At 45.2% G+C, this 23,899-nt stretch overlaps 1 protein-coding gene across 10 annotated transcripts in view; it reads left to right on the forward strand.

The window, feature by feature from the left end:
* The window catches only part of MYNN (myoneurin), a 504,100-nt gene that overhangs the window by 177,879 nt on the left and 302,322 nt on the right, over window positions 1-23,899 (forward strand). For all 10 annotated transcript variants that reach the window (XR_011276089.1, XR_011276088.1, XR_011276090.1 and 7 more), the window contains one exon: window positions 20,362-20,521. Coding sequence is in view for 6 of the 10 variants with exons in the window: in XM_069618524.1 (XP_069474625.1) it covers window positions 20,362-20,521 (160 nt within the window). In the remaining 4 variants the exon portion in view is untranslated. The remainder of the gene's footprint in view (window positions 1-20,361; window positions 20,522-23,899) is intronic.

The following is a 23,899-nucleotide window of genomic DNA, read 5'->3' on the forward strand; positions in this document are numbered from 1 at the left end:
TAACCTTTTTTTTAATAAAACTAGGTTCAAAAATCGAGCAGATGTAGTTCATAACAGTTGGTAATTCATGTACTTGTGCATCGTAGCCAATAAAAAAAAAGATTATACATAAGTTCTTGCATAGGATTCATAAAATGCCTCAAAGAACATACTCGGCTAACTCGTGATTAAGTAGCAATTATTGATTCACAGAAGTAATTCACAAAAAGGAAAGCAAATATCCAGATTTCTTTAGTCCGCGTTGGTAACATTGGTAATAGCATAAGACATTAATTCCTTTTCCATGAATTCACAAAACCTCACTAAGGCATAAATCAAAGGTTTGTGTGTGCCTTGCATCATTCTAACCCATAGGAATGTTAGACAGTCGATATATTGGACATTCACAAATTCCATGAGTAGAACCGTATTTGGTTAAAATGAGGACAGTATAGAATTAGATGCTTGAGAGATTCCATGGGTCCAGTGCAAGAGGGATATCTACATTTGTTTCGATCCACTAGCAAGTTGTTCTTATCCCAATTTGAAATCCTGTCTTTGGTATAAAGCAGATTAAATTTAAATCGGGAGGTATGCTTGTCACGTATGATTGCAGGGAAATAGAATTATATGATCATATCTTGGTAATCTCAATTTTGTAAATAGGTAGTATTCCTTGTACAGTTTATATTTACCAATTTGTGCAATCGTTGAGCACCAGTCAAGTTCGAATAACTTTTTTTTAGCATGAGCAGGTCTGATATGAACATCATCCACAGTTATGTGGGCCTCTTTCAGAATAGTGTGTATTTTGGTCAGGTATACAGCTAGGGGAATCGTAAGCTTAGTTTCCATTGTTTTCCTCATATCAATGAATAGTGAATTTGGCAGAGGATAAATAATTTTTGCATAATTCGTGAGGAGGCGCCATTTCCAACAAGTGGATAGTGCTATCAGACCTAGCTCATGTCTAAGGACCGCATTAGGCAGAGACATTGGAAGACACATAACAGTTTTCAAAGAGATACCTTGCAGTTGGTCTAGGGTCGGACCCATTTCACATAAACAGATATCTAGAGCATATAGAATCACAGTTTCTAATTTTAGCGTTAAAAACCCGATTACTGGGGATTCCAAGATGGCCGCCGGGGTGGCGAGTCGTGTCTAAATCGCGCTCTCCCCGGGCTGCCGAAATAAGCAGGATTCAGCAGCAAAACACACGTGGCGTGAGAGCGAATCGCCCCCCCTACACCCCCTAAGACCTCCGGTCCGGTAGAACGACCATCGGGGAGCTCAGAGCACCGAGGAAGCGAGGGAAGCTGTGACCCCATTCCCCCATCGGGAGGTCCCCACCGCCCGAACGGCACAACACCGTAGCGGATTGAGATGACAACGCCTCGCAAAAAAAAGAAAGAGTTGGAGGGGCTGGGGCGAATCCCCTTCCCCCTGCACCCAGCCAATGCATACTAAGCTAAACGAATCGGACCGGGGTGCGGCGGCGGCCTGACCGTGGGTAGTGCGCGGACGACGACGAAGGTTGGCGAGTGGCTCCCGCCCTGCGCGGGGAGACGGAGAGACGGACACCAGGATTCAAATCCCCCCCAGAGGTGAGCGGAGCAGAGAAGGGAAATAGAGACTGGGCCAAATGTATACCCCTGGCACCCCCACATAGCATAAGCGGGGCAATTTAATTACCAAAGGGAAGAGACACAGCAATGGCAGTCTTACGAGGGGCACTGGGGAACCCATCGGAACGACGGGATCCAAGTGGGGTGGCCCCGCTGCCGAGATAGGAACCCCTGACCAGGAAAAGAAACCCGCACACTCAAGTAAGGGGCCACTCAAGAAGGTCCTAACAGGCACAGGCTCAACAAACGGGGGCGGCATCGGGTGATCCACGTTGGCATTGAACGGAACATGTCAAGGGGAAAAAGCAAAAATAACGCTACCCAACAGGCCCCGCAGACCTCGAAGCACGACGCAAACATCCTACAACTGTAGTCAACGGACACCACGACGCAAGCTAAAGGGAAGCCGCAGGAGAACCAACAAGGCGAAGGCATGACGCAGACGAACCCCCAACACCCACCCTCTAGGGATGACATGCAATCATGGTTCCAGGAGCTGCAGGAAAAATTCATGTCTTCAGTACAGGAGCAGTTTACGACAATGAAAAATGACATGAAACAGGCGGTACAGGACCTCAGGGTCGACGTTGCCAAACTGGAGGAGAGAACAGACATATTGGAAAGAACGGTCCAGGGGGTCGAGGAGGAAACGCAACAGGTTAGCGAAACTCAGGAACACTTGGTGAGACTCACCCATAACCTGGAAATACAATATAAGGAGTTGGAGAACCGCTCCAGACGGTCTAACATACGCATCAAAAACATGGCGGAAACAGTACTGGACAAAGACCTTATGACTGCAGTGAAGGAGGTGTTCAGGGATATTCTAGATGCACCAGAGACAGATACAATCGGAGTGGACAGGGTCCACAGGGTTGGACCAAAAAGATCTGGAGCACCGGGAGAAAGACCACGGGATGTTCTGGTGGCGCTCTCCTCATACCCACAAAAAGAGCAGATCCTGAGGAAGGCTAGAGAAATGGATCATATTGGAATGAACGGACAAGAAATTCAACTCTACCAAGACTTGGCCCTGGTCACATTGCAAAAAAGAAGAGCGTTGGCCCCACTAGTCAAGGCTTTGGTGGCGAAAGAAATCCGATATAAGTGGACATTCCCGTTTGGACTGACCTTCACATGGGAGGGGAAACAGAGAAGAGCGACCACATGGGAAGAGGGCTTCAATATTGTGGGGCTCCAGGACGACGGGGAGGAAGCAGATCAAGCAACACGAAGAGGGCAGCAAATGAGAAAACCAAGAGGCTGGGAAACAATTAAACAAAAAAGGCCAATCTCGGGAAGGGAAAGGCGTGGGAAGCTGCCATGAACAGATAAAGAGAAAAGGAACGTCGTGGGCATCCCCGGCGACAGCCACACAAGGCACCCTTGAGGGGGGACGGAGAAAAAAAAAAATGAACTGCTGCAAGAAAGGCAGCAACGGCGGCCCGGGTGGGACCCACCGCCGTGGAATCCGGTAAGGACAGACAGGAATGTGGGGTTTAGGATCCCCTACAAAAATTCCCCCTGAGAGGATGGAGGGCAGGGAGCTGTGGGCGCAACTCCCTGGCATCAGTAGGAACCCTCGCCCCGCTCGGGGGCAACATGTTTGGTTTATGGTATTTGTTGGGGGGGTGGGTTGAAGGGAAGGGGAAACGGGGATGGGGGCAAGAAAACCAGAGCAGCGGCAAAGAAACGGGACTCAATGCTTAGGTGCACGTTCCTTACCAAATGGGGAAGATACACATTGTAACATACAATATCAGGGGGATGAATCATCCCACGAAACTGGTGAAACTGGAGAAACTACTCAAAAGGGAAAGGGCGGACCTGCTACTCCTCCAAGAAACTCATATTAGAGCAAGGGACAAACAGAAAACCCGTGTAAGGGGATACAAAATATGGGCTCAGGCGAATACAACAGAAAAAAGATCGGGGGTCCTGATAGCGGTGATGAATGGAAGGGACGCCAAACTGGAGGACGCAATTACAGATAAGGAGGGAAGGTATGCGTTCGCAAACGTGGTGCTGGAAAAGCAGCGGATCACCCTCGCGTCAGTATATGCGCCCAATGTAGGACAGGATGGCTTTTTTAGAGATACCCTGGGAAAACTAGAAACCTTTGCAAGGGGGGAGGTGATTATGGGGGGAGACCTGAATATGGCATGGAACCCACAACTGGATAGAAGCACAGGGAATGTACATGGCCAAGGAGCACCGTCAAAACGCCTCAAACAGCAGATGGACCAACTAGCCCTAAACGATGTGTGGAGGGAACTGAAAGGGGAGCAAAGAGGGTATACATATTTCTCTCACGTGCATAACTCCATGTCAAGAATTGACTACTTCTGGGTATCAGTGGGGCTCATGGGCAAGATCCAGGGGCCGGAACTGGGTGCTATAGCACTTTCCGACCATGCACCCCTTTGGCTTGATTTGAAACTCCCGGGGAAAACTAATGGTCTCTGGAGGGGGAGGCTACCAGGGGAAATAATCCAAGACCCGGTTATGGGGGAATCCATAAGGGAAATGATAGAAGAATACTTCACGCAAAATGACACTGGGGAAGTATCTATGAGCACAGTCTGGGAGGCGTTTAAAGCGGTTATCCGCGGGAAGATAATGGCACTGAAAATCACGAAGGAGAAACAGAGGTATATGTGGGAAAAGGAACTAGAAAGGTCAATAACGGAACTACAGGAGAAAATCATGACACAGCCCACTAGAGCTCTAAAGAAATCACTAAGACACACACAGGGCCAACTAGAGATGCTATGCACAAAAGGAGCGGAGAGGAGCTTACTGCACCTAAGACAAAAATACTACATTAAAGCAAACAAAGCAGATAGGCTGCTAACACGACAACTCTGCGCGAAGCAGAAAGACACCACGATAAAGAACATCATAGACACAAAAGGGGAACACCTCACGCGCACACAAGACATAGGGGAAGTGTTTAGAGAATACTACCAGAAACTTTACTCCACAGACCACCCGGAGGTAGACGCACAGGACACATATCTAAAAACGCTCAACCTTCCGCAAATCTCAGAAGTAGACAGGCAGGCCCTAGAGAACCCTATAAGGGAAGAGGAAGTTGAAAAAGCAATAAATGATCTTCCGATAAATAAAGCACCAGGTCCGGATGGCTACACCGCCCCATTTTATAAAAAATACGCGGATCTGCTAATCCCAGTCGTTACCAAGCTACTAAACTCATTTAAAGATAGTGGCAATGTGACCCCCACAATGAACGAAGCGAAGGTCCTAATATTTCACAAACCAGGCAAGAACCCATCGTTCCCAGCATAATATAGACCAATCTCCCTAATAAATATAGATGCCAAAATATACACTAAGATATTAGCAGCAAGACTATCCCCGCTTCTACCAAAGCTAATCCACCTAGATCAATCTGGCTTTATCCCAGGAAGGCAAACCCACGATAACCTTAGAAGGATCATTCACTTGGTAGAAAAAATAGGCATAACGCAAACCCCGGCAATTCTACTTGCAGTAGATGCAGAGAAAGCCTTTGACTGGGTAGAATGGTCCATGCTATTTAAGACCCTGTAATTCATGGGTTTTGGGGAACACTTTATTGCAAGAATAAGAGCGAACTATAACTCCCCAACCTGCAGAGTGGCCGTCAATGGGGAGGTTACTGAAGAGGTATTTATATCCCATGGAACAAAACAGGGCTGTCCGCTCTCCCCACTACTATACGCTATCTTTCTAGAACCCCTACTAATGAAATTAAGAGAAGCCACACATATTAAAGGGATAGACATGGCAGGCATACAACATAAGGTAACCGCATACGCGGATGATATGTTAATAGAACTTGAGGAGCCGGACCGAACATTGGCAGCAGTGGTTGGGGAGATGGAGGACTTCGGGCCATCTCAGGCCTAAAAATTAACAGGAACAAATCGGAAATCTTAATACTGGCGGGAGACGGGGGAGAGATAGAAAGAGAAGCAAAAGCACTGAACCTCAAGATCGCAGTGGAAGGCATTATATACCTGGGAATAACATTAACACACAGGGTAGGGCAGCTCTATGGTAAAAACTACCCCCAGCTTCTCGGAAGTGTACGCAGAGATTTGGAAAGATGGAATCCCCTGTTGATCTCTTGGTGGGGCAGAATTCAAACGGTGAAGATGACCATCCTCCCAAGGCTTCTATACTATTTTCAGGTCCTCCGGGTGGGGGTACCCAGAACATTCTTTAAAACATTATCAAAAGTAATCACGTCCTTTGTGTGGAAGGGAAAAATGCTGAGGCTGGCCAGGGCAATTTTAACCGCACCAACCAGGGAGGGTGGGCTGGCGCTCACTCACTTCCAGAAATATTACCAAGCGGCCCAGTTAAAGGTTCTACGGGAATGGATGGGCGACAATCCGCAACCGATCTGGGCAACACAAGACAGAACAGTTGCAAGATCCCCTCTAGTAGAACTCCTCTGGAAACAGAAACAACACAGACACCCCAACATAGGGATTAGTGAAATAATGAAAACAACTATGGAGGCGTAGGACATCCAAACACGAAAAGGTTTAATGACCACCACGCTAGGCTCATTCACCACCATTTGTAGGAATCCGCAGTTCCCACCGGGGATGGAGCAGGGGGCATATGAAAGTTGGGAGGAGGCAGGAATAACGAAAATTGGGGAAATGTTCATTAACAATGAAATTAGATCTTACGAATCCTGCCACCCATGATCATCGCTGTCCAAACGAGATAAATTTAGATACGAACAACTCAAACACTGGCTAAAATCCCCGGAAATTGCGAAGGCAGCAACGAGAACCCTCATTCCGTTTGAGAAATACATTACTACCAACTCAGGGGCAAAGAAATGGGTATCGACTCTATATTCCTTTATCAACACTGAGGAGGAGGAAATTAAGTGGACATACATGACCAAATGGAGCAGAACTCTGGGGGAGGAACCGACAAAAAAACAGTGGGTGGACTTATGAACACTGATCCCCAAAATGTCCAGATCGGCACAAATAAGAGAAATGTGGATTAAAATAGTTACACAGTGGCACTATACCCGAGAAAGACTCCACACAATGTTCCCAAAAACATCAAATCTATGCTGGATGGAATGCGGAGAGGTGGGGACATGGAAACACACCTGGTGGGCCTGCAAAGGAATACAGCCGTTTTGGGAAGAAGTTAAGGGAGAGATGGGGAAAATATTTCCAGATGCTGGACAAATGGGAGAGGGTGTTTGGATGTATGGAATAAGAGATGAAACAAAAAAGCACAATGGAGAAGCTTTATGGGGCTACTCATTGCGGCATGGACAACAATAGCCCAGAATTGGAAAAAGAAAGATACCCCATTGATTTTCACGTGGCTACAAAAAGTTTGAGCGCAGCTGGCGATGGAAAAAGTCACTCACACAATCCAAGGAACGAGGGACAGGTTTGCAAAGGAATGGGGAGGAGTCTTAGAGTATCTCAAGTCAGACTTTATGGAACAATGGTACCCACACAACATTAAAGTAACGGACATTTTTAGTACATAATGTTATCCCCGAAATCAAATCATGTGTGCCCCCAGGGGGGAGGGGAGGGAGATTTGGGGGGGGGGAAGTTGTTACATTGTTTGGTGAACGTTGATATCTGAAAACTAATAAATGTTTTTTTTTTAAAAACTCGATTACTGGAGTTAGTGAGAACTTACAGTATTTTGCGTGGATACGTTTTAGCTGAGATGTTAGCGGTCTGATCTTATTTTTTAGTATATCGGACCACATTCTGATGGAATTCTTCTCGGAAAGATGATATTCTAGATAGCTCGTCTCTGTGATGGAGGGAATAGTAGTATCCTTGATCTTCCATTGAAAAGTGTCAGCTTTGTTTCGATTGCCAAATTTCATAACTGCAGTTTTAGCCGTGTTGGGTGTTAAATTGTGGGCAATCGCGAACTGTTCGAATAGACCTAATTTAAGTTGCAAACCTGCAGGGGTAGGATCGAATAGAATGATGTCATCTGCAAAAGCGATCCATTTCAATTTCAGTAGGCCAATATTTACAGAAAACAGATTTCTGTGCTCCCAGTGTTTGTCGAGATCAGCGATGTATAGATTGAAGAAAGTAGCGGCTAGGTTGCAGCCTTGTTTCAACCCCAGTTCAGTGGTAATCTGTTTTGTTGTTCGACCATCAGATGTAATTTTGATTTTATATGAGGTATTGGAATGTAATGCTATAAACCAGTATATTTGAACTGGCGGGATTCCCATTGCAGTAAGTTTGATCCATAGTAAATTCCGTACCACGTTATCGAAGGCTGAGGACATGTCGATAAGAGCAATGTAAACGGGATTTGCGGTTGTTTGTTTAGCTCCAGCAATGATAAATGCCATTATCATGGCATTAAGCGAGGTGCTCATCCCTTTCCTAAATCCCGTTTGGTATTTGGAATATAGTTAATTCGTTTCAATGTGTTTTTCTAAATCATGGAGCAGGAAAGATGCAAGCAATTTTGCTTCACTATCGATAAGGACAATAGGCCGATAATTCTGGGGCAGTGCGGGGTCACCTTTTTTGTATATCGGTATAATGTTAGCCTATAGCCAGGAGACCGGCACAATGCCCTGATTTAAAATGGCCTGAAATTTGACTTTTAAAATCTCAGCCCATAAATCGGGATCTGTTTTGTACAGACAGGGTGGAAAGCCATCAGGCCCAGCTGATTTGGAATAGTTAAGTTTAGTAATGGCCCATTTCAGATCTGCAGTTGTCCAGTTCAAACACGGCAGGTCATGATATGACAAAGAACTGGGAAATAAATTCTGGAATTTAGGAGGGATCTGAAATTTTTGTGAAATGTAAGTGATCCAAGTCGATTCCGCTATGGAATTGGACGATGATGATAATGCTAGCTTGCAATTGCTCTTGATTGTTCGCCAGATAGTCAGCGTATTATGGGCAATTATCGCCCTAATGAGTTTACAATTCGTCTCATTGTATCTTAATATTCTTGTATGCTTTAAATTCCGTTTGTAGATGGATAGGATACGGTTCCGCTGTATAAGATAACTTTCATGAGACAGTTCAAGTTTGCTCAGGTGTCTGAGCGCCTTGTTTTTTTCCCGTTTCCGTGCCTTGCACAGGGGGTCAAAGGGATGAAAATGTGTAGAGGTGGGGGCTTTCCTGCCAAAGGATCTTAAGGTGGCACATATGACTTCAGCATATATTTTCTCAAGGTCACAGGTACAAGTTCCCTTAATGATGTTGTAATTGGCAATGGCCTGCGTTACATGTTGTGCGAAACGTTTACATAGGCCTTGACTCCATCTAAGAGAAATTGATGGACGATCAGTTTCAGTTAAAGTAGTAGAGTAGTCAACTGCTAATAAGGGACAATTGAGTTTCACCGTGCTCAATAGTTGGGCATGGTCTCCGTAAGTAATCGTTTTGATTCTTAACGGGGCTGATATTAGAAGTAAGTTTTGAGACACAAATATGAAGTCAATCGTTGAGGATTTTGAATCTCTTGACCATGTGGTCCAAATAGATTTTTGATTTGGTGCAATGATGTCTAAGTCCCAATTCCTCCAAGTTGCACCTCTGCATTTAGATAGGGGATTGATTTTTAAGCCCCTTAATTCTTCATTTGTCCTGCAGTCACAATTGAAGTCGCCGCCTAGAATTATTTCTGCATCTTGATAATCATGGGTAGTAGATTCGAGGCAGGTCTCGACTGTGTCAATCATCTCTTCGATAGGAGTGTTCGCTGGATTCCAATAAATCGTAATTACGATAAGGTGGCAATATTTATTTGTGGTTGTAGTTAATAGTATCGCTAATACATTATGTGTTTTCCAGATAATCTTGGAGCTAAACATTAGGGCGGTGTCAACTGCTATCAAGAGGCCTCCAGATGGTCGGCCAGACGAGGATCTTATAGCTGGTGTGGAGAAAGATGTATAATCAGGCAACATAGGAGAGGAGGTTTTCATTTTTTCTTGTATCAGCAGTATTGCAGGACGATTGAGAGAGTCCAGGGTTGAGAGCGATTTCATAAGATTAACATAGGCACAAGAGTTCCAAGACTGAAAGGTAAGATCGGTGTTTGTGGGCGGCTACGATATCGTGGCAGAATCCTTTGATTTTAGGATCGAATTGAGCATAGGAGCTAGCCACGGAAGGCCTTGAGAAATGCCCACTTTATTTAATAGTTCATTGATGATTCCGTTTTCGTCATCGTTGAGATTCCCAATCAAAGTTGAATGCGATCGGCAAGTGACATCTTGCGGACATTTATACTGAATGAAATTCTTTGCTTCCTGTTCATTTAGAATAGAGTTTAGGGAGAGACCTTCCTCTTTAATTCCATCCCTATTAAACCATAGATATTTCAAGGCAGCCTCGGAGGTCAGGTAACACACAGCGCGATAGTTGTTTTCATTTGATAATGAAACTCTGAGAATGTCTTCTGTTTTGAACATTCGCAGTTGAGGAATTCAGGAAAAGAGTGTTAGGAGGAATGCACGATTAATGTGATTTTTCCCAAGAGCATCGCGATTTCCTTCGAATCCTAATAGGTGGTGCTTTTCTCCGAAAGTTTCTATATTCCTGTCAGTAGCGTGGTCCAACGATTTTATTTGAGTGACCGAGGTATTGGAAGAGGAGGTCGCCATTCTTTCAGGACAGGTCGTGGTGGTGATTGTTAGTTTTTTGTCAGGTACGGCTTTCGAAGATCCCTCGTGAAATTCTTTTTGCAAAGTCTCGAGGATGTCATGGTATTTTAGCTCCACAGTATTAGGTGCTTCTGGAAAAGATTTACATAAAGCAGGGCCATGTACCGATATGCGATTATGATCATCAGTGTCCGAGGTATAGGAAGAGGGGGGCGCCTTTGTTTCAGGACGGGTCATGTTGGAAATTAATAATTTATCTGATGCAGCTTTTGAAGATCGCTCATGAAATTCTTTTCGCAGAGCCTCGAGGATGTCATGGTAATTTAGCACCATATTGTTAGGTGCTTCTGGAAAAGATTAGCATAAAGCGGGGCCATGTACCGATATGCGATTATGATCATCGGAGAGTACATTGACACTGGGCATTTCCTGAAAACTTAAAGGCGCGGAAATTGATTCTGCGTGAGACAGTGCTGTTAAGGTGCATTCCTTGCCCTGTCCATTGGTTATTATCATTGAGCGGGGCCCGCTAGGGGGATCAGTTGTTTTTTGAGTTACTTGAGTAAGTTGGTTCATTTAAGCAAGCTTCGCTATATGTTTTTTCCGTTAGGGCAGCAGATGTGTCCGGAAGTGATATGACCTCGAGACGGGTGGTGCGGCTTCTGCCGCATGTTGGAAAGTAATTGGTTAGATTCGTTTTGGTTCCAATTAGTTGAGCCGTTGGCTGCTTGAATGATGGCTTTGAAGGAGGAGGATGAATTTTTGTCATCGCAGTGATTTTTTGATTTCCCGCTCTTGTTGGTGTTAGCTTTTCAATATGGTCTGCGTGATCAATGTCCGATTGTTTGGGGTCTTGCTCAGCCAAGGCAATGTGTTTAGCCAATTTCCCCCTTATCATTGAGCTTAGGGGTTTGTTTGATGTTACTTGCATTTTGAGGTAAGGTAGAGCTAGAGTTTGTCGCCGGGATTAGGGCTTCTTGGCTTTCCTTTGTGAGATCTTCATCAGATGTGGTTCCATTGTTGGTGGCCATAGAAGCATCGGCTACCTTCTTTTGCTGGTTCGGACCTTTTAACAAAGCGTCCTTATGCCTTTTGGCATACCTTTTTAATAACTCTATGGTGCAGTTTCTTTGCTCTGCGAGACATAAAACCAGTATTCTCTTCAGCGGCCGGTTGATCGATAGCCTCCGTCTTCATTTGCTCGAGGGCTTTAATCAGTTCGGCTGGGCTGTCAGGACAATTGTTAGTGACTAGAATTCGGCGCATATAGCGCTAAGATGGTATTAATTTTTTCCATTGCAGATTTTAGGTCGTGTAACTCATTTTGGCAATCGCACGCAAGGGGCTTCAAGGGAGCCCCTGAGATTGGAGGAGACATAGACATAGAGGTTGGTTCGAAGCAACATTGGATATTTTTGTTTTTAGAGGTTGGCTGAGGCATAGGTTTGTGTTCTGAGCCCGGCTCTTCTCTAAGGTTTTTTAATGTCTCTGCAGCCATATTGAACCCATCAATACGGTCCATTTTTGAAGACATATGTGCAAGCATTGCTTTAGTCTCCTTTAGCTCAAGATGAGTCAGGTCGTGGCCTTTGTCCAAGAGATCTAAGATTCGAATGATCACCGGAAAGGTGTTTGGAGAATGAGGCGTCGGATTTTCTATTTGAGTCACATCAGCGTAGGGTTGTGAATGGTGGATTTTGACATGCTTATCTTCGTAATCCGGAGAGTAGGACATTTGAGGTGAAGGGCATTCTTTATTGATGTCATTGACACATTTAATGCTCACATCCATGAGGCTTTTGGAAGACTTGGGTAGATGTGAGTGGAACGACATGCGTTTCTTCACTGAATTAAATACAACCGGGGTTAGCGTGCCAATGGAGCGACATACCGCTTGGTCTAAGGCTTCCATTTTCTCCATAGTTATCTCAAATTGGCTTTTGTCAGTTTCAAGCACCCTGGGTGACTCCGAGCAGCTTCTGAAGTCATCAATTGCTTTGTGTATTTCAGGGCTCATCGAGCCAAATGGTGCAAGAGACCCAGAGGATGCAAGAGCTGGGCTGTGAGTTGGAATATGAGGACTGCTTGGCGCATGGACTTGCACAGCGTGGGAGGCATTGAGAAGCGTTGGCATACCTTCTTTAGGCAGACTTGACACCTGAGCTTCGATGGTGGGCAGCTCGATATGAGGTTTTCCCATGGCATATTAGGGAGTCAATACTTGTTGCAGAAAACAAGTGGGCAGTATCCAACTTAGGTTTTATGCTTCGCAGACCACTAGCCATCTTTGCTGGTGTAAAGAAGCAACAATACGTTATTTTATTTTTATTTTTATTTTTTTTTGTTTTATTTTTTTTATTTTTAGATTGTTGGTCTAACCTAGTTGGGGGTATGAGGTTTCTAGTAGGGCCTACTTAGGCAGAAAACCCTTATATATGAATCAGATTAAATGCAACAACAGATAGCATGTAAATTAAACAATAACAGTGCAAGAAAGAAGGAATCAAGAATGGGAACAGAGTAATAACCAAACAGAGCTGTAGGTTGTGTAAAATAAACAAATAGAGGGTTGCGTCCACGTTACCTGGTATAAAGAAGTTAAGAGCAACTAGCAACGAGCTACCAGCAAACAGCGCTACTTATAGAGCGTACTTGATGCGCGCGCGCGCAAATGCGCACAGGAAGCAGATTATGTACACTTCCGGGTTCGGGGGGCGGGGCCAACTAAATAATAAGAAAAAGACAAGATATATAAGTAATATATACTTATAAGTGAGTGGGTAAATGTCAATGATGGAGGTATAGTAGAATATATACCAAAGTCAGGCAATCCAAGCGTCTTGAGCACGTAGGGCAGCAGGGCAGGCCAGCAAACAGCGCTACTTATAGTGCGTACTTAATGCGCGCGCGCAAATGCGCACAGGAAGCAGATTATGTATACTTCCGGGTTCGGGGCGGGGCCAACAAAGTCAGGCAATCCAAGCGTCTTGTGCACGTAGGTCATGAGCTCATGATCTCCCAAGCTCTGGTTCTCTCTAGGTTACACTATTGTAACAGCCTCTTTCTAAATCTATCTGCCTCTACTCTCCACCCTCTACAACTAATCCAGAACAGGACTGCGAGACTTGTCCTTGGCCTCAAGCCCTGGGATCGTATATCTTCAGCTCTGAAATCTCTCCATTGGCTCCCAGTGGTTGCAAGGATTAAATTCAAAACCCTCTGTATTGTCTACAAGGCTTTCTGGGGCCTGGGACCAAAATACCTTCAGCTATCCCTCCGCAAATACCTCACCTCTCAAGCTCTTCACTCCTCTACCTCTAACTCCCTCAGGGTCAGTGGTTTCTCAAAGAAATTAGCTGGGGGTAGATCTATGTCTTCGGCTGGGGCCTCCCTCTGGAACAGCCTCCCTGCCACTCTAAAACATGAGGAGAACCATCTCTGCTTCTGGAAGCACCTCAAGCCCTTCCTCTTTGCTTCTGCCTTCGCTCCCTCTCTCCCCTGCTGATCTGTTCTCTCTTGGCACTGTGCACCTGGCCACCTTCTGTCCTCCGGGCCCAGGTACCTGCTCACCCTGCCACCCTCCCGCACTGCCTCCGGACCACCCCTTGCACTGGGGTCTGTATCTGTACTCATACAGCCCCCCCTTTTTCTTCCTGAACTTATTAGACCTACCCTGTTTGCTGCCTTAAACCCAGCACTTGCCAATTGCTAGCTGCACAACCACTGTTTGTTGCCTTTACTATTTATTTATTTATCTGTATCACCTTTGCGCCGCACTTTCCACTTCTCCCCCCTCCATGCATGTTTCCCCTCCCCATGCACTTGCGCATTCTCAGTCACTGGGCCTAGTAAGATAGTTGTTTTGTTCTCCCCTGTTTCCCTCCCTTGCCTTGTCGCGCTCTGAAACACTTGTGTACGAGCGCGATAGAAATAATATATCAATATCAATAATATGTTATGTATATGTTCCAAATGAGGGTCGTGGTACACATCTATCCCCAAGTATCTGAATGTTACTACTTCCCATTTAATCGGCAGCACTGGCAACCTATGTACAAGTTTCCCTACGTACAATACCAGGAGGTACAGACTTGGGTTGATGGTTATGCCTGACCGTGCCGCATATCGTTCTATGACATACTGTAGGTATAGGAGCATGTCGTCCGCATACAGCGAGATCAGGTGCCTCCCTCCCAAGGTGCTTATGCCCACTTCTCCATATTCCTCCCGTAAATAAACCACTAGTGGTTCCAGTGCTAAAATGAAGAGCATCGGGGACCGTTGGAAGCCTTGTCTCGTGCCTTTACTAAGCTGCCATTGCTCCGAAACCGTGGAGCCATTTTGACTTTTGCTATCGGCTCAGTGTACAGTAGTCTCACCCATTCAATGTATGTGGGCCCAATATCAAATTCTTTCAGTACCGCTAGCAGCCACGGCATCGGACCGAGTCAAATGCCTTCACTGCATCCAGTGGCACCGCTGCTACCTCCCGTGTATCCCTCTGGGTATAATCTATTGTATGATGCAATCTCCGCAAGTTATTAGTAATATTCCTGTGTGGGATGTATCCTGTCTGATCTGGGTGTATACGTTTACCTATGACCGGTCTAAGCCTTTTTGCAATGACTGCAGTAAGGATCTTCCCATCCTGGTTTAGCAACCCGGTTCCTTTTAATATAACTGTTCAAGCCTCTCACGTTCCAGGTTACTATTACTATTATATTATTAAGTTCCCCCATAATCTCCGGTCTCTTCCCATCTCGCCTCTCTCCTCCCCCTTCTCCCTTATTTACCTGTGCATCACTGTAGGCCAACTTCCCTTTAATTACCCCAACTCCACTCTCCCCCCCCGCCCCAACCATCCCCATCATTTGCCCAGCTCCAATACTGAATCTCGGGCATCCCCGCAACTCGCTCGTTTCTCGGCTTATTGCCGGTACAGCGGGAGGATACTGAACTACTAATATCCTAACTAAACAACTCTATGTGGGTGAACAGTGTGATTCCTAGCACTGCCTATGACTAAGCAGCCCCTGTGCTTCCTGCACTTAACAACAGTAATAAGCGCATGCTTTTCCTTCTGAAGTGTCTATCGGATCATTATGCATTAGCCCCCATGTCCCACAAAAGTACATTAGTCACAAATTGCAGCTTCACTTATCACTTCCTTCTCCCCTCTGGTCTTTCTTCCATCGGCATGTTGCGCAGGTCCATCCACGCTCTCACGTCTTCTGGGGTCTCGAAAAAGACAGCACAATCTTTATGCAGGACTTTCATCTTAGCCGGATAGACCAACATATATTTGGGATTGGCTGTGCGTAACCTCCTTTTGACAGCCCCATAGCTCATCTTTTGTTTCTGCACCAAAAAGGTATAATCTAGGTATGCTGTGATGGATGCTGACACGTGGTGAATCGTTACTCCTTTCCGAAGTGTTCTAGTATCCTCTCGCGGTCTTTGTAATTTAGTATCTTGGCGATTATTGGGTGGGGCTCGAGGCGGCGCTCTCCTTGCTAAGGCCCTGTGAGCTCTTTCTACGATAACTCTTGGGTGAGTGATCCCGCTCCTATTTCCTGCAAAAGCATGTCTTCCACATAGTTGGTCGGGTTCGGATCTTCCTCGCCTTCTGGGAGCCCAATTATCCACACATTATTTGTTTGTGCCCGACCTTCCACTTCCTCTGCCCTGTTTTCCAGATTCCGCACCTGTTTCAGCACAGATTCTTCCTGTGAGTGTTCCTTGCAACTGCTTGTATTAGCTTTGGCCTCTTTCTCTAACACCCCAGTGTGTTCTGTTAGTGCTCTTACGTCCTGTCTTAGGAGGTTCACGTCTATATTCATTGCGTCAATTTTAAATTCCAGCGTTGCCTTAAGCTCTGCTATTGCCTCTAATATTTGCTGGTCCATTCACCCTGAAGTTTCACTTTCACGTGTGCCCTGCACCAGTATTTTCGCGCCGTCTGTCGGTTGTGTTTGGTTTGGCGAATGCTTCCATCGTCGACTGCTTCCCTTTGTTCTTGTTTGCTTTTGCTGCCATGTTAGTGCCTTCTCATTTCACAGAACTACCTTCTGCTTCAGTTGACTTCGTACAGCCACTTGGCTATCTCTGTGCTGTGTTGGGGTTGTATTTCTGCTATAGGTATAGCGGCTCTTTCAGTGTTAGCCCTTTTCCGTGCTTTGCCCTTTGCTCTCACTCTGCACTCTTTTATTCTTCTTCTCCCTCCACCATTCTCTGTAGTGGGGGCTTTAGTGTTACTTCACGCTTCGCATATTTCCCATCTCCTCCTTTTCTGTATGTTTACTAATGATTAGTTATTTGGTCTGATGGTAATATCCCAGTATCCCTTATCCACCATTGTTCATCGGCCTTTGCGCTCATCCATACCTCCTTTGCAGTCACTGTGCGATCTGTGCCGTTCAGGCCTTTACTTTCTGCCGCAATTGTCGTACATCCAGTCGGCTCTTGTAATTGCCCCTTCTCAGTTTGTATTCCCACCCTAGCCTACTACAGGGGGGGTCTACGTTCAGCTCCTTGTGCCAAGCCTCACTGGTATCGTTGTGCAAACCAGCGCTCCGGGAAGTGTCCACCCTGATGTTATTGCCTTTGTGCACTAGTGCATGCAGTAAGCCTCTACTTCAGCTGGGGGCCGTGCTGGTGTCCTTTGCACTCTTGTTGCTGTGTGTTTGCAAACATGCTTATCCTCAGATCTGTTTGGTGGTTGCCCCAACGCATGTAGGCCTTTTTCCAGCCTCCAGGTTTGTCCCGTCCTATGGTGCCTTTTCAGTGTCCGTCCGCCGCCCCTTCAGTATTCCGTGTCCGCCTCCTACCTTTAGGCAAAGTTCACCGTTAAGCTCCTGCTGGGTCGTCTCCAATCGGTGTGCACTACTCCACGGATATTGTACCGTATGAACCTCTTCGCACAGGGTTTGGGCTGATGGGCTGGTCATTTACCTACTATTACTTGTATTAACCCCTCTTCTGGGTGTTGCTGTATGTTTCTGTCCTGTCCGTGCCTCCGTTTCTCTGCAGCACTACTGAACCCACTATTATGGCCAGCCTACCCGTGTTATGGATTCACTTTGTTTGCGTGCTGTGCCAGAGTACCGTATCTTCCTGAAGGTGTCAACTTCACCGGCCTTGTATTGCTAGGCCCGCTCTCAGCAATGTAGCTACGCGCCATGTCTTTGTCACAGTAATCCCCATCTTCAGAGAGATTCCGTTTTGTAGCCGCCTGCCCACGTCTCACATTAGCTGTTTCGCGGTGGTGTTCCACATCACATTCGTTCCTATTCAGTTCTGCGGCTGTATAATATTTGTCAATGTCTCGGAGCAACTCCACTGATCTGTGCACTTATTCTATTACTCCTCTGTTTTCATCAGCATTATTTCTATTATGCTCGTACTTTCGGCACACGAGTATATGCTGGTGCCTCGTGAACTCCGGCGGCATTGTGTGATCTCCCGCCGGCTCTCCCTCTCGTCACTGCAGGATTTCTCACGCTCCACTGCCTTGCTCGCAGCCGCCGTCGTCTTTGTTCGTTTCACCGCTTTCCGATCCCTCATTAAATGAGCAGTCTCCGCTTCTGCCCGATTTCGGCCAGCTTCCCTTGTTACATTGCAGCGGTCCTTTAGCACATCTTTGTCCTCACAGTGCCATCTTGTTTTTGTGCAAAAGGTGCAGTCTTCAAACCTCTGAAGCTCGCAAATTATTTCTCGTACTGCCAATTGCACCAGACTTTCCACTGCTGCACCCTCCTTATGTTTATACTCCCATAGGTAGCGCTTGACACTTCATAGCATGGGGCAAACAGCATTTTCTTTCCAGGATCATCGGCGGATCAGCAGGAGCACCTAGGAATCTCGACCTATTCCGTGGCCATGAAGCCACGCCCCCGATTGCGCAAGAACATTGTTGGTGTCCCGATCTACAGCCGAAGCAGCAGCAAACTCAACATAAGTGCTGTATGTTTAGGGCTGAAGCGTGTAAGGTTGAAGTGCCATACCTGTACTTCTATGACTGAAGTATGTAAGCTTTCTACTGTTGAGATGGCATACATTCATCAACTTCTGTGGAAAATGAAGTTTCTGTAATTATCATGAGAGATTTGCCACGATGTGACGAACAACGTAATTGCGGACACTATTGAAGAGACGTGCACCATTTCTTGTCATCTGCATTACTACAAAAGTACTGTATTGTATCACCCGCATGACTTCAAAAGTGAGTGCTGCTGATGTCAGCTAGAATACTGATAGTGTGGAAAGTTTAGGAACAATGAACTTCTGAAGTTTTCATGAACTGCTGAACTTTAGGAACAATGAACATAGGACTGCGGCAGAACTATGGTGCGCAGAGCCATATGGCAGGGGTAAACATTGCAGACCGCTTAAAAAAAAGAAAGTCAGAAAAAGGTCTATTTTATACCAGTTACATTGTCTACACCCTGGAACCTACCCACATGCCAAATTCCAGGTTTGTAGCATGCTGGGAAGTATACTGAACAACTTGAACAGACTCACACAAACACGTATCCAAGCATTGCAGACCTCTTAAAAACAAATAATTTAACAATTTATATGTATACTTTTTACATTGTCTACACAATGGAACCTACCCCCATGCCAGATTTCAGGGTTGTAGAATGTTGGGAAGTATACTGAACATTTCGAACAGACATACACACATATCCAAGCATTGCAGACCCGCAAAAATTTGAAAAATGTATATTTTATACTTTTTACGTCGTCTACACAATGGGACCTACCCACATGCCAAATTTCATGTTTGTGGCATGATGGGAAGTATGCTGAACATTTCTAATAGGCGCACACACACATCCACAAATGTCCCTTTTATCTACAGAGTGATACTCTGTTAGACGCAAGGAGCAATTGGAGGTATATTTTAAAGGTATTTCCCCTCATTTGAGTACAGTTTCATGCCATTACCTACCCATGGCATTGACGAACCCAAAGGTCATTATGTCTGGGGACATAGCTGTTGGGTTCCATGTGAATGGGGCTTGGATGAAGGGCTCTGCAAGTGGGGTCAGGGTGCTGGGGTATTGCGAAAAACGATGTCCCTGGAACATTGACTGACATGCACAGCCACAGTCCATGCCTAGCAACCACTGTAGGATTGTTCATGGTCCTTAATGTTATATTGATGTCATGTGCTACGCATTACTGGGCCGTGTTATAGTTGTATTTTCCAATCATAATGTGTGCATTTGATAGGTTTGTTTTTTCTTTTAACAATAACGTTCCTTGCGCTAACGTTTTTATTTCTAATACTTTCCAGTTTGACTAATCATAGTTTGGAACGCAGTGACTAAATCACTCGCGAATTAAAAACTTAAATCAACGTTATTCGCCCTACCATCAAATTCAACAGCACAATGGAAATCTCGACCTGGATGTACTCTGCATCCAAATACATAACATTGTAAGACATCTTCACAATGAACTAACATATTCTAATGTGCATTTAAACTGGACGTGCTGCCAGCCACATAATATAAAACTGTGAAGTGAAACGTGGGCGCACCTGTGTATTTGGTTCTTGCACTGGAACTTGGGAAGCACGTGTATTTAGTATGAGTGAATTTGGAGCTAATTCCTGGTGGTCCGACGTTTTAGTCTGCAAGTGTTCTGCAGCCTTCTCAAAAAATACTTGCTCACTTACTTAATTGCATATGCTCACTTGGATGAATTTGCAATGTATCCACATTTATTTATCCACATTTATTTAAACCTAAGAAAGGATGGTTGTGAAATCTATGGACTTTATTTCTTTATTTTGTGTTTTATGTTAAAACTTTACTCTTGTTTTTTAATGAATGTCTTTGTCTCTTAAGCTTTTGGTTGCTTAATAAGTCCATTAACAAGAAGATGAGTGGAAGGGAAGGTGATTCCATAACCCACCATCAATTGATTGCTGTATTCTTCCTTTGTATTTGAAATCACACTGCTGCCTCCCCATGATGTGATTAAAGTGTAGGAAGGCGTGGTTTTTGGAAAACATGTTTAAACTTATAAATGTGCAGTATCGTTTTGGCAAATTAAGTTAATTATGTATTATGTTTTTTTCAGGTGAGAAACCATACCAGTGCGACTTGTGTGATAAAGGTTTTGCACAGAAATGTCAGCTTGTTTTCCATAGTCGCATGCATCATGGTGAGGAAAAACCTTACAAGTGTGATGCATGTAATTTGCAGTTTGCAACATCAAGTAACCTTAAGATCCATGCCAGGTAAGACCGCGTCTTAATTCACTCTCTCTGCAGTTATGATACACTTGATCAACAAGTAAAAGCTAACTTGTTTTCCTGAAAGTAGTAATGTATTCTGTTGGACATAAGAAGTTTCAGAAATTGTTTTCTTGACAGTGTGTTGTGAGGAATGTCCTCCGCTGTTATTGTTCAGTTTTGAATTCGGATGTATTACACCTACTACGAAGGAAGCCCACCTCATTGCCTGGATTTTATAAGTTTGTTTAGTGATATTGTTTTTCATGGTTTTGCAACCAATTTCTTCTGGTTGATAAATTATCTGCTTGTTTTCTGTGAGAATCACCTCAGTGTGGAAAGGAGAGCTCAGACATGGGCTAATGGAATCAGCAGCTTGGTGGATCTGTCAGCACATCTTAGGTGTCTTGTTCACTTGAGTGCGACAATGACTAGAGAATCAGCATCCAACTCCTTGAATACATCATTGCTCTCAGCATTTTTCTCAACATATGGAGCAGCAACTTCTTTTTCTGAACTAGCAACCCAGAGCCCAGTCCTTCTGCTTTGCCTGATCTCAAATACCTACTCCACCAGTGTAATGATGGAAGGGGACACGCTTCTTCTCAGGGGTGACATCATCAAGTGTTTTGTGGCTTTACCCTATATGGATGCCTTTGATGGCTTGATCTGTGTCACAGGTGTCAATCAGTCCTTACTGCATTCCTACTTCTTTTGATAAATCCCCAAACTGAAATTTGCTTACATTTGTCTTTGCCTTTTTGTACACCTCATCACCTCTAACCCTTTTCTTCGTCTGCTCATAATTTTAGTGTTGTGTTTATGGATTCTTTTTTCCGTACCCATATATCATTCCTGGGCTTACCTTTCAATATCTGTTATTTAACATTTGTCTGTCTGATCAGCTATTTTGTTTCAGTTTAGTATGTCACTGTAATCCTGTTCATATTAGTCTTCATTCAAATGTACTTTTGCCAGACTGCTTGATTTAATCTTCAACCTTCCCCCACTTGCCTCATCCTCCACCCACCTCTGGAAAGTGCATTGACTTCCCCTTTTTCAGATTGCACTCTTTAAGTGTGTCTATATAGTGTTTAAACCCTATGATGCCCCCATCCCAGTCCTTGTGATTTCTTTTTTGTATTTCCTCTCAACATCAACTCACCAACTGCTTTCTGTTACTGATGTTGTCCCTTACATCCCTGCTAATCTCAGGGCCTGTGTGGTGGGCAGATGCTCCAAGAAATTCCACACTTGGTCAACCTGAATGCTGAGACTACAAAGCCCACCAGTGCGCCTGAGCCATCAGCAAACATAATGCACTTATATAGCTGATGTAGTATAACTTTGCCATGTAAGCATGTAATTTTGGCAGTGGAGGGCATTCTGCTTGAGGGTAGGCACTACATAGATGACGTTTAAATACTCCTAAGTCCCCTCCTCTATCCACCACATGTCTGGTTGGCTGTCCCACAGGGATAGAACAGGAGCCTTTTGCACAGAAGAGTCCAATACATTTTAATTTGAATGCGGAGCAAGTGTCCGCTCATGTGGAGTGGATTCTATGTACACTGAGTCTGCCTCCTGTTGGTGCCACCAGTCCCTTTTCTATGCTAGTGGGATTGGGAGCCAGAAGTAAACTAGAGTGGTCTTATTTATTTTTTAAATAATTTTTAATTCTGCCCTTGTTTTTCTCTTCTTAATGATATATTTAATTTTTCTTCAGGTGGCCTGCCAGTATTCCTCCGCGTTTTAGCATGGTTTAAACCATCTTTTCCTCCTGCGGGTCATGTACTCACCAGTTCTCTGCATGATCCCATTCACACTACCTGTATGCAAATCACCACATAGACTGACGTGGGGCCTGAGTCTCCCTCTCCCACAGTCACTGAAAGAAATTACTTTGACGGTGGGAGGACATCTCCAGCATGCCTCCTGCGGATCACTTGCAAGTGTTTGTTAATTGAAATAAAAAGACTTAAGCAGCTCTCCTTTATTATTATTTGTTTACTTTTGCACCCCAGCAGCACAATGACTCTTTCCAGTGAGGGCTCTTGCCCTGAAGGGATCCTAGCAGACCTTCACCGGTTTGCTGTAGTGTTTCCGGGGGCTTGTATTGACGTAGACGCTGAGGGTCCTTCATGGCCCAGATACACAAAGTTCTGCAGGGCCTCGATCTAGGTCTCATCCCAGGTAACGCTCAGCGTCTGAAGTCTATTTCTCGGCTTCCTGCCTTGAGGGCCTAGCACCTCCCATCAGAGTTCACTCCAAAGTTCAATAGAGGGTCCTAACCGGAGGATCCACCTGAGCCTTGAGAAGTGAGCAGGGGGACAGGAAAAAAGTCTGAAGCTCCAAGTCCATCAGAGTCTCACTAAGACAAATTGGTGGGCTGCACTGAGGGGTACTCATCTTGACAGAGTTAACAGACTCAGCTTCTGCCATGTTCTTGCTGCAGAATTGAACCAAATCCTCATCCTGGGAAGTTGAACAGCAGGCAGTATCAGGGAGAGGGTCTTCCTCCATCATGCTGTTCCCCTCCACAGTCAGCAGGGAGTCCTTCATTTTCTGAGTAGATTGGCCTTTCTTGTCCTCCGTTCCTTGGTTGGCCTCGTCTTCCCCCATTGCAGGCACTTCGGTTTGCTGATCCTTGGACGGTTCCACGTAGACAGCCTATGTAGTACTGAGCAGTTTCCTCCAACTTGGAAGCATTTTCTGCCTCAACAACCTCACATGCTTCAATCTAGGACCTATTCGTCAAGGCTTTCAACACCTCTTGCATTCATGTGCAATGACCGGGTACTTAAAGGAGTTTGTTTTGCCCAGGCTATGCCGTCTATTCTACCTGCCACACCTGCAGCTTCGGGGACTTGTTTGGCACTGGCTCCTCCAACACTCCAACCATGCCTACAGGACCAGCACTGAATCAGAATAGTGTGCATCATCCTCAGCTGATGGACCGAGAGGAAGAGCTATTTACGGCTGTTCCATTATTACTCCTCCAGCAGGCCCTCCTGCTCAAGATAAATTCCCAGCTGGGGGTTCCTTCCTCAATTAGGCAGCACCCACTGTTGAAAGGGCTGACTAGGATCTTCCTCCATCAGCTCGTTGTTTTCATGAAAAGATGTGACTGATGGAGGGTTTGCTAAGCCTGGTAGTGCAGGATGAGCCTCTGATAAAAACAGAATAGTCATAATCCAGGTTACTTTCTAAACTGGCAGAGACTTGGAGCAGATAAGATTTCATCCAGGATGAAGTTCCTGAGGACTTGAACATAGCATCAGAAGGACTTTGTCCTTGTTTTTTCCTTCTGAGCCAGTCTAGTGTCCAGTCTGGTGGTGATCTCACTTTGAAATGGCCACTCCTTTGGTTCATGATGCTCCAGCG

Source organism: Ambystoma mexicanum, chromosome 10, assembly GCF_040938575.1.
Source record: "Ambystoma mexicanum isolate Mex_15411 chromosome 10, UKY_AmexF1_1, whole genome shotgun sequence".
NCBI classification, from domain to species: domain Eukaryota; kingdom Metazoa; phylum Chordata; class Amphibia; order Caudata; family Ambystomatidae; genus Ambystoma; species Ambystoma mexicanum.